The sequence below is a fragment of the Colias croceus genome, chromosome 5 (assembly GCF_905220415.1).
Source record: "Colias croceus chromosome 5, ilColCroc2.1".
Lineage (NCBI taxonomy): Eukaryota > Metazoa > Arthropoda > Insecta > Lepidoptera > Pieridae > Colias > Colias croceus.
This window is the reverse complement of record NC_059541.1, coordinates 6,308,106-6,320,803: the sequence shown is the minus strand read 5'-3', so window position 1 is coordinate 6,320,803 and position 12,698 is coordinate 6,308,106. Positions and strand designations below refer to the sequence as shown.

General features: G+C 31.7%; 1 protein-coding gene across 1 annotated transcript; it reads left to right on the top strand.

Annotated features, from left to right (window-relative positions):
• The first annotated feature begins 300 nt into the window (after positions 1–300).
• On the top strand, positions 301–11,650 carry LOC123691844 (ras-related and estrogen-regulated growth inhibitor). The gene is made up of 7 exons (XM_045636427.1): positions 301–424; positions 2,533–2,674; positions 2,762–2,898; positions 3,199–3,357; positions 4,426–4,578; positions 9,911–10,070; positions 11,114–11,650. The coding sequence occupies exons 1-7, from the start codon at positions 410–412 to the stop codon at positions 11,347–11,349; spliced, it is 1,002 nt and encodes a 333-aa protein (XP_045492383.1). The 5' UTR covers positions 301–409; the 3' UTR covers positions 11,350–11,650.
• Positions 11,651–12,698: the final 1,048 nt, after the last annotated feature.

The following is a 12,698-nucleotide window of genomic DNA, read 5'->3' as shown; positions in this document are numbered from 1 at the left end:
TTGGCCTATCATTCAGCTTAGCACTCAAAAAAAAATCAAGCATCTTCCGCAGTAATTGACGTCACCATGAGTGAAAATACCATCGTACTCGGCGATAGGTGATAAATGATTTGGAGCCCTCTAGCCTCTAGGTCCTCTACCTCCCAGCTTCAGTTCATCACTACTTTTTGGGACACCCTGTATATTTATGTGACGTCAATATTTTATTTATTACAAAAGGAACGAAGCCCTTAGCGCCTAGAGGTAATAAAGACCAAACTACACCGCAGTAACCAAAAGCAGTAGCTTACGGCGGTTGCGGCGATTCGCTCGTGAGTCGTGTGTTTGCTCTTGAAATATTGTTCGAAAATTTACCATCGAATTTATCATAGATTTATCTCTTCGATTTCTTTAAAATGTGAATTAAGCGATGGACCCTACTTTAGTAAGTGAATATAAATATATTTTTTTCTAGTTATTCTTTTCAGCATTGAAAATACCTTATGTTTTACCTCCAAATGCAATAGAAATATTCATATGAAATCTTAAAATAAAATTCCTACCCGTTTTTTTCCATTTCAATTTTCCGTCACTCTCGTTGGTTTTAAGAATAATTTATGAATAAAATCTTGATAATCGGAAGTTATTAATTATTTATTTACATGTATAACATGTAAGGTATGTAGGTACCTACCTAATACAATACGGACTGCTATACATAACTACTTGTATAATGTAGGTATTATTACTTTCTTTAGATTAAATTTTATCCCAAAAGAGATATTCAAGTGTCCAATAATTATCAATGTCAAAAAATATGTATAATTATTGTTGATGTTGATCTCCGGACATGACCGTTCCCACCTTGTAGTAGATTCCCGCGGTTTCAACCAAAAAGGTATTTCCTATCAATCAAAAAAATATACAAGACGATAAAAGACGGTAATTATAATGGATTTTAATTTTATACTTAGCATTAACTACTTTTATTCGTATAAACAGGAATTTACAGATCACAGATCGAGTATCTGGGTAACTAATTTAATATATTCTCGCTAATTACGTTTCGTTATTTAAATATTTTTTATTTATAATAATTTTCCATAAATGTATCTACATATACATTTGTATTTACAGACATATGCGTATTTGAAAGGTAAGTACGCATCAGACGATCACGACGATTTCAGTCGCGTGGACCAGTCAAAAATAGTTCGATTACTAAGAACCAGTGTAGTATCATGAATAATTCAGCAGATGTTACAAGTTATCATATCGTATATAATAAAAATAATGTTTTGAAAACACTACTGAAAGTTTTATGTTTACAATAACGTTATTAAATATACTAATAATAGATGATGACGTGTTAGATAGAGCAATATTATTAGATTTTTATTAAATATAGGTAAATGTCTTTTTATATTATAATTTCCTGCTTCTATCCGAAAATCACAAAATGTGATTGTACCTAACCTACTCCAAAACGGGCTGACCCACAATATGAATTTTTCTCTACATATTCGGTAGATCTGAGAGTATTTAGTACGTAGTAAATAATTTTTGGAAGAATGCTTGAGCAGATGTGTCTTATGTTTACAATAAAACATCTGAATAAGTTTATAGCCAGAAGCATTTTTATTGAGGAACAGACCACAGATTTTCAATAAAACTACCATTTAGGGCGCCACAGCCGTTCATTCCCACAATAATTTAAAACTTATCAACATTATTTTGTGAAAAGAATTTCATTGCAACATTTCTAGCAATAGATTTCTAGTTTGGAAGGATCTGAAATTACGTCAGTTAAAACTTAACACATACACTTTCAAATTAAAATCTTAAATAAGCTTTTAACCCATCGTGGTTTTCCATTTCAATATGTAATCAGAATTCAGAATAACAAATTTTTCTACGCCTATTCCGATAACAAGTAAACAACATCATAGAAATATTGTGTCCTCTGGGACGCAAACTTGCAAACAATGATTGCTAGATATTATTTAAAACTCTGCTTCAAGAAAATGGTTATGGTATTTGTCTCTTCCGGTCATACCTGTTATCAAATTAATTTTAAACATTATGATATGTACAAAATGTGAAGTTAATTAAAACTTAATCAAATTGTAATATGATGAAACCAGGGAAGCTTCACACTACAGGGCCTCGGGATGGAACGTACATTACTAATGAATTTCAATCTAAGGTTAACTTAGCTTCAAGTTAATTAAAACTTAAGTTGGGTTGAGTCTATCAAAGCTTTCCTGAATATAAACTAAGTGTTCCATTTATAAGTTCTTTTTCATGATTTTTGATTTATAGTAGGTATATCTTGCTAATATTATCTATATTATACCTACTCTGAGGATTATATCAATATATTGAATTACAGGTGCCTTGAAATTATGGGCTTTATTACTTTCTGTACTGTACAAATATACATGTAGTATTGAGTCATAGAACTGGCTAGGTCAAAAGTCAAAACATTATTTTTATGTTTTCAAAACAACATGAATCATAATGTATTAGTTTTCATTGTAATTTTTGTTTCAGATAGTTTTAAAAATTGCTACATTAGTTACAATCAGTTCGTCAATGGCATCCCCTAAGTCTTCCCTCGCCAAGCTTGTACTGTCTCCTAAAAATAAACCATTTAAAGTTATGGTTTTAGGCCAATCGGGTGTTGGAAAATCTGGTAATTATAAAGTTCATTGTTATTAAAACATTTTATTAAAATACTCACGGATATTTTAAAATAAATTCTTCCACATGCTTTTTATAGCGTTGGTCGTACGATTTATAACTCGACGTTTTATCGGCGAATACGATCCCAATTTAGAGAAGATATATGCATTCCAAACAGTAATTGACAACGAAGCGGTTTACTTTGAAATACTCGACTCAGCTGGTGAACCTCACGTGAGTAGATTCGAGTTCTAATATAGGTATAGGTAGGTATCTCTCGAGGAGCAACAAACAAATTTGTAAGAGTCGATTATAATAATATCAGCTATATTAATTACATACCTAATAATTGTTATCTGAATAGTTTACCTACCTCATAAAGTTGGCAGAGGAAAATAATATACCTAGTGATAACGTTACTATTAACCACAGTATCAACTACCTACTTATCCAATACAATTCGAAAGGTAGCGTCATAATCATGTCATTAATGATTCAAGATTCTAACCTTTTTTCAATTGTGGTTTATTTCAGGAAAGTGAATTCTCTAATATAGAGAGTAACATCAAATGGGCAGAGGCATTCATCTTAGTATATTCCGTAACAGATAAATGTTCATTTGATGAATGCCACCGGTTGAAGTTTTTAATTAACTATAATAAGAGACGGCGTAGGCTTGCCTCGTCTATAAAGGTCAGTAAAATAGGGTAGTATGACCTCATTTCTATTATTAATTCCGTCTATAATTATTTCATAAGGACGTGTCCAAAGTTGTAAATATCATTAAGCGCATAATTTTCTAGTTGAAATGCAAATTGATCCGTTAGCAAAAATTAACTTTGAATTAATAAATCCGCTTCACTGTTGGTGGAACTTTCATAACAGGGTTCGTATTTCCATTGTTTCTCAACTTCACCATAACATAAAGATATCTCATTTCCTAACATTTTGAAAGTGAGGAATAAATACAACAGATATTATTGAAAACTTTTTGTCCCGTGAACTTTCAATGGGAATTGGGACTAAAAACTTTTTTTCCATTTCTGTGTGAGTGAATCATTCAAATTTACCTATATTTTACAAGGCAAAGGCATTATTAATTTGCATGAATGAATTTTAAATTTGAGTTGTTAAAATTGTATATTTTGATGGAGTTGGAACTTTAAGTACCCGAAAGGAAGAAGGAGCACACACACCACAGGACAGTTCTTTGTATATTATGATATATTATGTATTTAGATATAAGTTACATATTATGTAATATCGACATGATTTTAAAAGAGCAACTATGGAGTTTCTTGCCGATTCTTCTCCATAGATCACTGCTTTCCGAATCGGTGGTAAATGTTAAAATAATTATGTAATGACGATTCGAAAGTGCTACTAAATAGTAGTCTAATTGAATAAATGAATGTTTGAGTTTGAGTTTGAGTTTGAGCTATATAATATCTACAGTCTACACTCTACAGAGTGTCCCAATATCGGTATACTAAAATGCTCTAAGCTAAGCGCGAACGGCCTTGAAACCATCGAGCTTATGGAGGTTATGGTTTCAAGTTTGGACAGAATATAAAAATGACCTAACTATTAATATGTTCTGTCAAATTTTATAATTCCATGTGATCACTGCCGCGACTTTGATCCTTTTTATAGAAGGTGTTAATGTTCATAAAATTTAAAAATTTATTTAGTACGTTTTACAAACCCTCGAATCTTTGATTGAATACCATTACTGGTTCACTGTTGTATATAAAATTTTAGGACAACATTCATGAAACTCCGGTAGTCCTAGTTGGCAACAAGATAGATCAAGTTGGCGATCGTATGGTGACAACTGAAGAAGGTCAACGCCGGAGTAAGGAAATAGGCTGCGTTTGCTTCCACGAAATATCTGTCAGAGAAAGTATTGATCAGGTACGTTTTATGAATATGAGATAATTGTATTTTAGAATAGCAATTATTGTAGTTCAAAATATTGTAAATACCATGTCTTGTTCTATAATCTAACCTATGTCTAGTCCAATAATAATTGATAATACAGAAAGCTAGCCTTTACTTTGAAATGAAACATTGAATTTAAGAAAAAAAATTAGTCTTCGTACGTTATGTGCTTTCAAATTGAAAATTCATTTTCTCTTATTTTCATGATGTTCGTACTTCCTATTTTATGTTTCCTTTACAGAGTTGGCTAAAAAATACCCTTTTATTTATTTTAATTAGCAGCTTGCCGCGTAACCATAATAATTTGTTTTAGAGAGAAATAATTACTTCGAGCAACATCAAAGAGTTTGGTTAAAAGGCAAACGTGGTCTACACAGAACAGTAAGAACATAATAGAAGTGCTATAATGTCATCATTAGTATGAAAACCAGTGTCGCCAAACCCACACATTTAAACCGATAGTTATACAGTACACTACAAGTAAACTATGCCTTTGATTGGACAGCTTAATTTGAGTAAAAACTGACTTAGGTTATAAATTCAGCATTTCAATATGTACCCTAACCTTGACCCTAACGAACCAAGTTACGGTTTATTTTAGTACAACATCCCTAGGTATATTAGCTGTTTTGTTTCTCTTTGCTCAGAAATTCCAAATTCGAAAACATTCAGCTATTCCACAACAGATGGCGTTGGTTTTCAATACATATAACTTTGAACCTCTACACATAAAGATAAGGTTGAAATTTGTGTCACTCTAAATTAATGACATTAACTTGACATTAACCTGATGCTATGCTCTAAGGGATGTCAGCCTTGTTATCGATAATTCACAAATAAATATATTTTTGTGCATTTTTTTTTTCTTTCTATTATATGAGTATAGGATAATGTGTCACATTTTGGAGTATGTTTATTACTACTAAGTACGTCTTTTCATATTATTATATTTAAATAAAAAACGGAATAGAATAGTATAAATCTATATTTACAAAACAAACAGAAAATATGCATTATTTTAAATCTTGGAACTGCCGTAGGTTTGATGTATCGGTGGCCTTTGTTAGACTGCTTATTGCTGTTCGGCATCCAGTTAACTCGTCACGTTGCATTTATTATCCATTTCTCTTTTAAATTAGGCTCTTTCGAAAATCTATAAATAAATAGGACAAATGAAAGCTAAGGAAAAATAGAATAAAATTTAATATTTAAAATGTTTGTCTTTTCTAAAGTATCGATACTGTCGATATGCGCCACATGCATCACTAATCCGACATTCGTTTGTTTATTTCAATAATATTCCAGAAAGTCTTGTTTGCTGTTCAATCTATATTAGTACTTATTTCTTATGGATTAAGGTTCATTTTGACTTAATATTTTTATAAATTTTTGACAAATTACGACAAGCGAAGTTATAACATAAAATATATTTAAAATAAATTAAAATAAGACTTACCGATGGTATGAAATGCCTCGATTGCTGATATTATTTCGTCTGCTATCATTTTTCCACTCTAATACCGAACAACACGCTCTAAATAATGAATAAATATGGAAATAAGGTTTGACAGTTGACAACCGACTCGAATATTTTTCTACGCACAACTGAGAGCGAGTTAGGTGATCTTACCTTACTAGTGACACGTGGGCCACGCCCACATCGCACTTCTATTATGTTCTTACTGTTCTGTGGTGGTCTACGTAAAGATGACATAAATTGTAATTAGAATTAATTTCCGGAAAATGGCTTTTAAAAAGTTTGAAATTAATTAGGTTCTATATGGGTATTTACCAAAGCAACGACACGTGCATTCTACCAAGTTTTATTTTCAATATTATGTGGTGAATCAAAAAAATTCACTCTCATCATTTTTCTCCATCGCGCCAAAAGAAGTATAACTTCAAAAATTTTGTGGGTTCTTGCTACCTACACACTTAAAAGTTTAGTGGCATTTTTCATAATTCATCATACTTTCTATTAATTAATCCCATTCCAAGCTCAAATTATTTATTGTGTTACCTTAAAATGAAACATACCATTCCTTTAAATACACAAAAAGTACCTACAAACACATTATCCATAAAATCATACCTACACCTACTATAAGGAGTAAAATTGCTGGTATTGTAACGACAGAGGTGTTTTAGATTCTGAATAATTATTATGATTGCTATTTGCTACGCTAGCAACTATTAAACCTATGATTACTCTCTCTAGTTTGTGCCATGATTGTACTTTATAGCAATTAACATAATGAACATAAAATGACAACTTATGAGCAAAGCTTTTAACCACATTTTAACTGTGCTTTGATGTTGTCACGCCACACACGTGCTTGGGGAAAAGTGAGAATATGTAATTATATTAAAGGCATATTTTCAAACTTTAAGTTTTAACGTTCGTAAACTTATACCATAGCATTATACAAAAAAAACAAAACATAAAATATACTTATATTTAAAGGTGAAGATGTAAAGATGTTTTCTCATCAAAATTCAACAAAAATTCTAATTGCTTTCCGATTAAACACGTGACACGTTCACACGTCCGATTCCTGACAGTGGTTGAAGTTTGTTTGCGACGTTGAATAACAATTACCTTCTTTCTGTATTTCCGATTTCGATCGTTTGTCTTGAAAGGATATTCGGCCTTTCAAGTTGTTAGTCTTCATAAGAACATATAACGTAATCCGTAGGTATACTTACATCAGGTGTTCAAGCTACTCTAGCTTCAAAAATATTGATGAAAATATAAATATAAAAAGGGATTTTGCTCTCTATTATTACACGTAGAGCAAGGGTAGAGCGTTTTCATATTATGTATTGTCCTTCATGTGTAGATATGTAACACATCCAATGGTTGGGATCATGTTGGGATCCTGTCGAGCTGAGCGTAGTCAAACCGATAATAATATGTTGGGTTTCACCTATTTTCTTATTCGAGAAATCTATACTAATATTACAAGAGATTGTTTGTTTGTTTGAACGCGCTAATAACTTCTGGTCCGATTTGAAAAATTCTTACGGTGTTACATAGCCCATTTATAGAGGAAGGCTAGGTATATAGGCTATATATCATCACGCTGGGACCAACAGGAGTGTAGCCACGGGGTCAAACCGCGAGTAGCAGCTAGTACCTATAATATTATAATATTATAGTATATCTTAGAGCGTAGCTAGGTGTGTAGCGCATTTTCCCATATAATTGTTTAATAGTCATATTTTTTAATTATGTGGGTTCACTACATATATATATTTATCCTAGTGACATACCTAATATTTTTTGGATTCCTTTCGTTCCACCGAAATTGGTGCTTTATTAAGTACAAAGGAGAATGACCACGGTCCACGGGTGGTATCGGTAAAATTTTAGTTGTGCCACGTATTCGTGATATTGTTAATTCCTATTTGTATTTATAATTATTATCATATGTATCACTATTACCGGATAAATTGAAACAATAGTAAAAATTTGTGTTTTGAAACATGTATTACCACGGATGGAATTGGTAAAATACTAGTTGTGTCACGTGTTTCCTATTTGTTTTTATAATGATCATATTTATCACTATTATGTCGTAATTATACCGAATAACTTAGATTACAAAATAAAAGACAGATGGAGCGTTGCCGAACTAAACCGAATGATTTATCGTCATTTTCAATAAAGCTATGTGTGCTGTCATTTCGCCGCTGCACTGTACGTACACGGTGCTTCTGTGTGCGTGTAATGTTACCGGATATTGAAAAATTTCCCAAATTTTTCCCCGACTACGGAAAAAAGAGGGTTATGTTTTTCGAGTTTATGTATGTATGTATAATATTTCTTTAACACGCACTGCAGTATAAACCGTTGGACCGATTTTGAGATGTGAGGTTTCATTGCAATCATCTGAATTATTAGTGGCGATATTGACGTAGGCTATACACATAAATTAGCAGTCAAGTTTTAATTTTTATTTTAATATCGGGTTTATGATATTTTTTTTTATAATATTGTAAAAATTCTTTTATTATATAAAGTACCTGCCTACTAAAGTTATATTATATGGACAAAATAATTATATTCAATTTTTAATTTTATAAATCACATAAAAAAAAGTTTCAATATTAACTATAATAATTAAATTATTTTTTATTTTTCAAATATATGAATGCGAATAGCGGTAGTTTTTAGTCGAGAATACGGGACATTTTATTTTCATCATGGAGTTCACATAAATTAAATCGCTAGCGAAAACGACTATGACGTTTTTAAGCTTTATAAAAGTAACAAAATAATGTATTATGCTTATTAAAATAATCTAATAATGATCATGAACCTTTAGTGCACTATACAAATAATCACATTCACGATCGAAAAATCCAACAGCATTACCCTGAAGATATTTTAACCATTTTACCGTTTTACCAATAAAAATGGCAAATTCATTTTCAAAATACTGGCAACATACGTTGAAGTTTTGTATTCCTTCATATCTGTAAAATTATTATTCGTTTATAGAAATAAATCAGCCAAATAATCTACAGAAAACCTGTGAAACGATGTTTCATCTTTTTTTTTGTTTTCGGGAATAAATTTTACAGCGTTTTATTATCACAAGACAGCATTTTTTTACTAAAATTGCAAATCCTTTTTGACGTATTTCATGACACTATATGCGCTATAGCACTGGTGCAGCGACGTATTTGTTTTTGATTTCGTATTTTCTTTGACAAGGGCGACGGGCGGTTGTCATGCTCCATCTGTACTTTATTTTGTAATCTAAGCCGAATAAATAGAAATAAAAGTAAAAGTTTTTGTTTTGACACATATATCCATCTCTCTTGCAAGCGTCATGTTATGTTTCTAATTTTGAAATGAATGTGTTCGGTGGTGTTCGACGCATTGTTCGACGTTATTTATTTTGAAATAATGTTTATTACGATTTTGTGGATTTACTTTTCACATTTGTCTTGTAAATTAAAATATTACCTATGTACCTAATAAATGTAAAACTTAACGTTCATCGTTAGTTTAAACTCGATAAAGTATTTTTTGATGTGTTGAATAAAACTATTGTTTTATTTTTATTGTCGCGAACTGCGGCTTATTTACATACAAACTTTAATCATATCTAAAAGTACTAACATCAAGCTTTAAATTGAGCTATATTTCATCTTGACACAATAAGTTTGATTGCGATACCAAGTGCCATAGTCACTATTGGGCAATCTCCTTTTGTTTTCAGTCAAATGATGTGTGGGTTTCCAAGTATCTTCAATATTTGATAAAATGCTGTAATGATTACATATATTATTACAGGTATATGGCGTATTCAGAGATGCCCGTCGTTTTTGGAGGGTTGGCAGTAAATGGTCCAGAGGCCGCAGCGATACTGACCTGCCGACTGCGTTGGGCAGACCACTCTCAAGAGCAGCCTCCGATACTACAGAGCCTACAACAGTTTCGGCTACGTCTCTTTGTAAGTGGTTTAATATATCCCATTTTTTTATATTAATACATAATATTGTCTGATGTTACAGCTAAAGACGGCACTAATTCTGACCTTCAAATCAAACCACAGTAATAGACAGAAAGCTAAAAGAATCTCTAAGTAAGTACCTACAATATTATAAAAATGAATCCTTGTTTCCCTTGGTCACTGCCTTGACCGGGTAGATCGATTTCGATAAGTAATTCATTTTTATAATATTCCTTGAAGTACGAGGATGGTTTGTCTGGTTGGTCTTACAGCGTGATGATATACAGCCTCGGTAAATGGGCTATCTAACACCGAAAGAATTTTTCAAATCGGACCAGTAGTTCCCGAGATTAGCGCGTTCAAACAAACAAACTCTTCAGCTTTATAATATTAAGTATAGATGAACAGAATCGACCTTTAGATTGTTAGTAGAGCTCGTACGGTAACCTATCGATAAGAACAAAGTCATTTCATTAAAACTAACAAGGTGCAATAAATAACTGAATTTGGCCTAAATTCAAATTGCATAGATTATAGATAAAATACCTACATGCGCAGAACAAAATTACAGCGGTCGATAAATTTTTATGTCGTCGATAAGTCGATAGAAAAGATAACATGTAAACTTCGGTTTCGACTAATATTAATGTATTACGATATATTTTTTTAATACTACTAAAAATAGTAAAATACTATCCGCCCGCGGCTTCGCCCGCGCTTTCGAAGAAAAAACCGCATAGATCCCGTTCCTTTGCGAATTCCAGGATGAAACCTATTCTATGTTTTAATGCAAGTTACCCTCTATATGTGTGTTAAATGTCATTGTAATCAGTTCAGTAGTTTTTTTGTAAAAGAGTAACAAACATACACATACACATCCATCCTCACAAACTTTCACATTTATAATATTAGTAGGAAGTACGATAGGACAATACTTGAAGTTCACAGAATATAAACATAAATCATAATAAAACAAATGCAAAACGAACGAAAAAAATTAAATACTGTGTAATCGCAACATTATAATATTTAATATATTTCAGGCCGTCGTTGGACCGAATTTGATTTCGAGGAAGAAGAAAAAGAGCGGGGCGTGATTCGTAGCGATTCGAATTCTTCCAGTGAGACTATTGACGAATTTCGCGCGCGAGCTAGCACAGATTCAAGACTCCCACCACGACCTACTAGATCTCGACATCCTCCAGCCACCAGACCTCTAACTACTCCCGTTAGACGAATGAGCGTAGCAATGAGGGGCAACAGTTCCAGTACATACTGAAGATATTCATACTAATATATAATTAAAAGTCTGAACCAGAGCATCGAATTGGATAAAATTTTGAAAGAAAATAGAAGATCAAACAGGCTGTTTTTTCAAATGTTGAAATGAAAGATTTTACTCGTAATTAACCATGAAGGGAGAAATTATTATTTTCTCGATCTTATTCTCGATAAACTATACACAAACATTTTTTACAAAATCGTTGTGAAATATTTTTACATAAAATACAATAGGTAATGTAATTATTTACATCTAATAAAAAACAGCGTTTGATTAGGGCCAACTCGTTATGTCTTAAGATTATGTATTATTTCTAGGATAAACTATGTACCTATGTTAACACCCTAAGAAATTTTTTTGCATTTAAATTACTTAATAAGAAATTAAAAAAATAAAGTTATGTTCAATGTTAATGTTGAGTTTTTATACACCAAATCATTGTATTTAATTTAATTTACTCTGTGTAAAAAAGGCAAACCAATGTTTCAAAAGAATTCTATTTTGTTGTGAAATCTGCGGTAAGGGTAAAAGTTCAGATTTATCTTCGAGAAAGCTCCCATTTTTACGTGAACTCTGGAGAATTAAAATGAACCTGCATTTTCCTAGAAAACAGTGAACATAAATAATTACCTACATTGTATGCATTGCTTGTATTTGTTTTGTATGTATTAACTTTATGGGGCTTTGTTTATTGGTTTAAAAATATGAAAAAAAAACTTAATAGTTGCTAGTTTTCTTATTCCTAAAGCAATTTCCTTTGACTACGCGGGCGGAGCCTGTCGGCGGAAAGGTACTCCTTATAAAGCCTCTCAAAATATCTAGATAATATAAAATATCTAATTCAAGATTACTTTGGTTATTGAGGAAGTTTATTACATTTTTAAGACTAAACAAAATCACCGATTTGGATGAAATTTGCTATTAACATAGATGAATCCAGGGTCAAACAAAGACTACCTATGTTTTATTTTTTCTCATATCAAACTCGAAGGGGATGAAATAACTCAATGGATGAAATAGGGAACGAAAGTTACTGTCCGTGGTTTAATTCCCGAGTAACCTAGTGGCACAGCTGGTATGTTATAGTTTTAAAAATAACGAGTGTTACACATTCTTGGTTACACATCGTCGTAATTTAATTGGTTATCTTGACATAAATTATAAATCAAACTAACATAGCAACAATCTAGGAACGCAGTAGGTAACCTATACTCAGCAACTAATGCTAACAATTTCATTGGCATTAGAATTATCTGAATACCATAATACTCTGCAATATTATAATGTGATTAAATGGTTATTTTAAAGATAAATTCAGTAATATATACATTGTAGATGGGAAATAG

Bases quoted from the DNA above. Each gene is read 5' to 3' on its own strand.
- LOC123691844 (XM_045636427.1), top strand. The intron at 3,358-4,425 runs GTCAGTAAAATA...ATAAAATTTTAG, and splicing joins GGCTTGCCTCGTCTATAAAG to GACAACATTCATGAAACTCC. The intron at 4,579-9,910 runs GTACGTTTTATG...ATATTATTACAG, and splicing joins TCAGAGAAAGTATTGATCAG to GTATATGGCGTATTCAGAGA.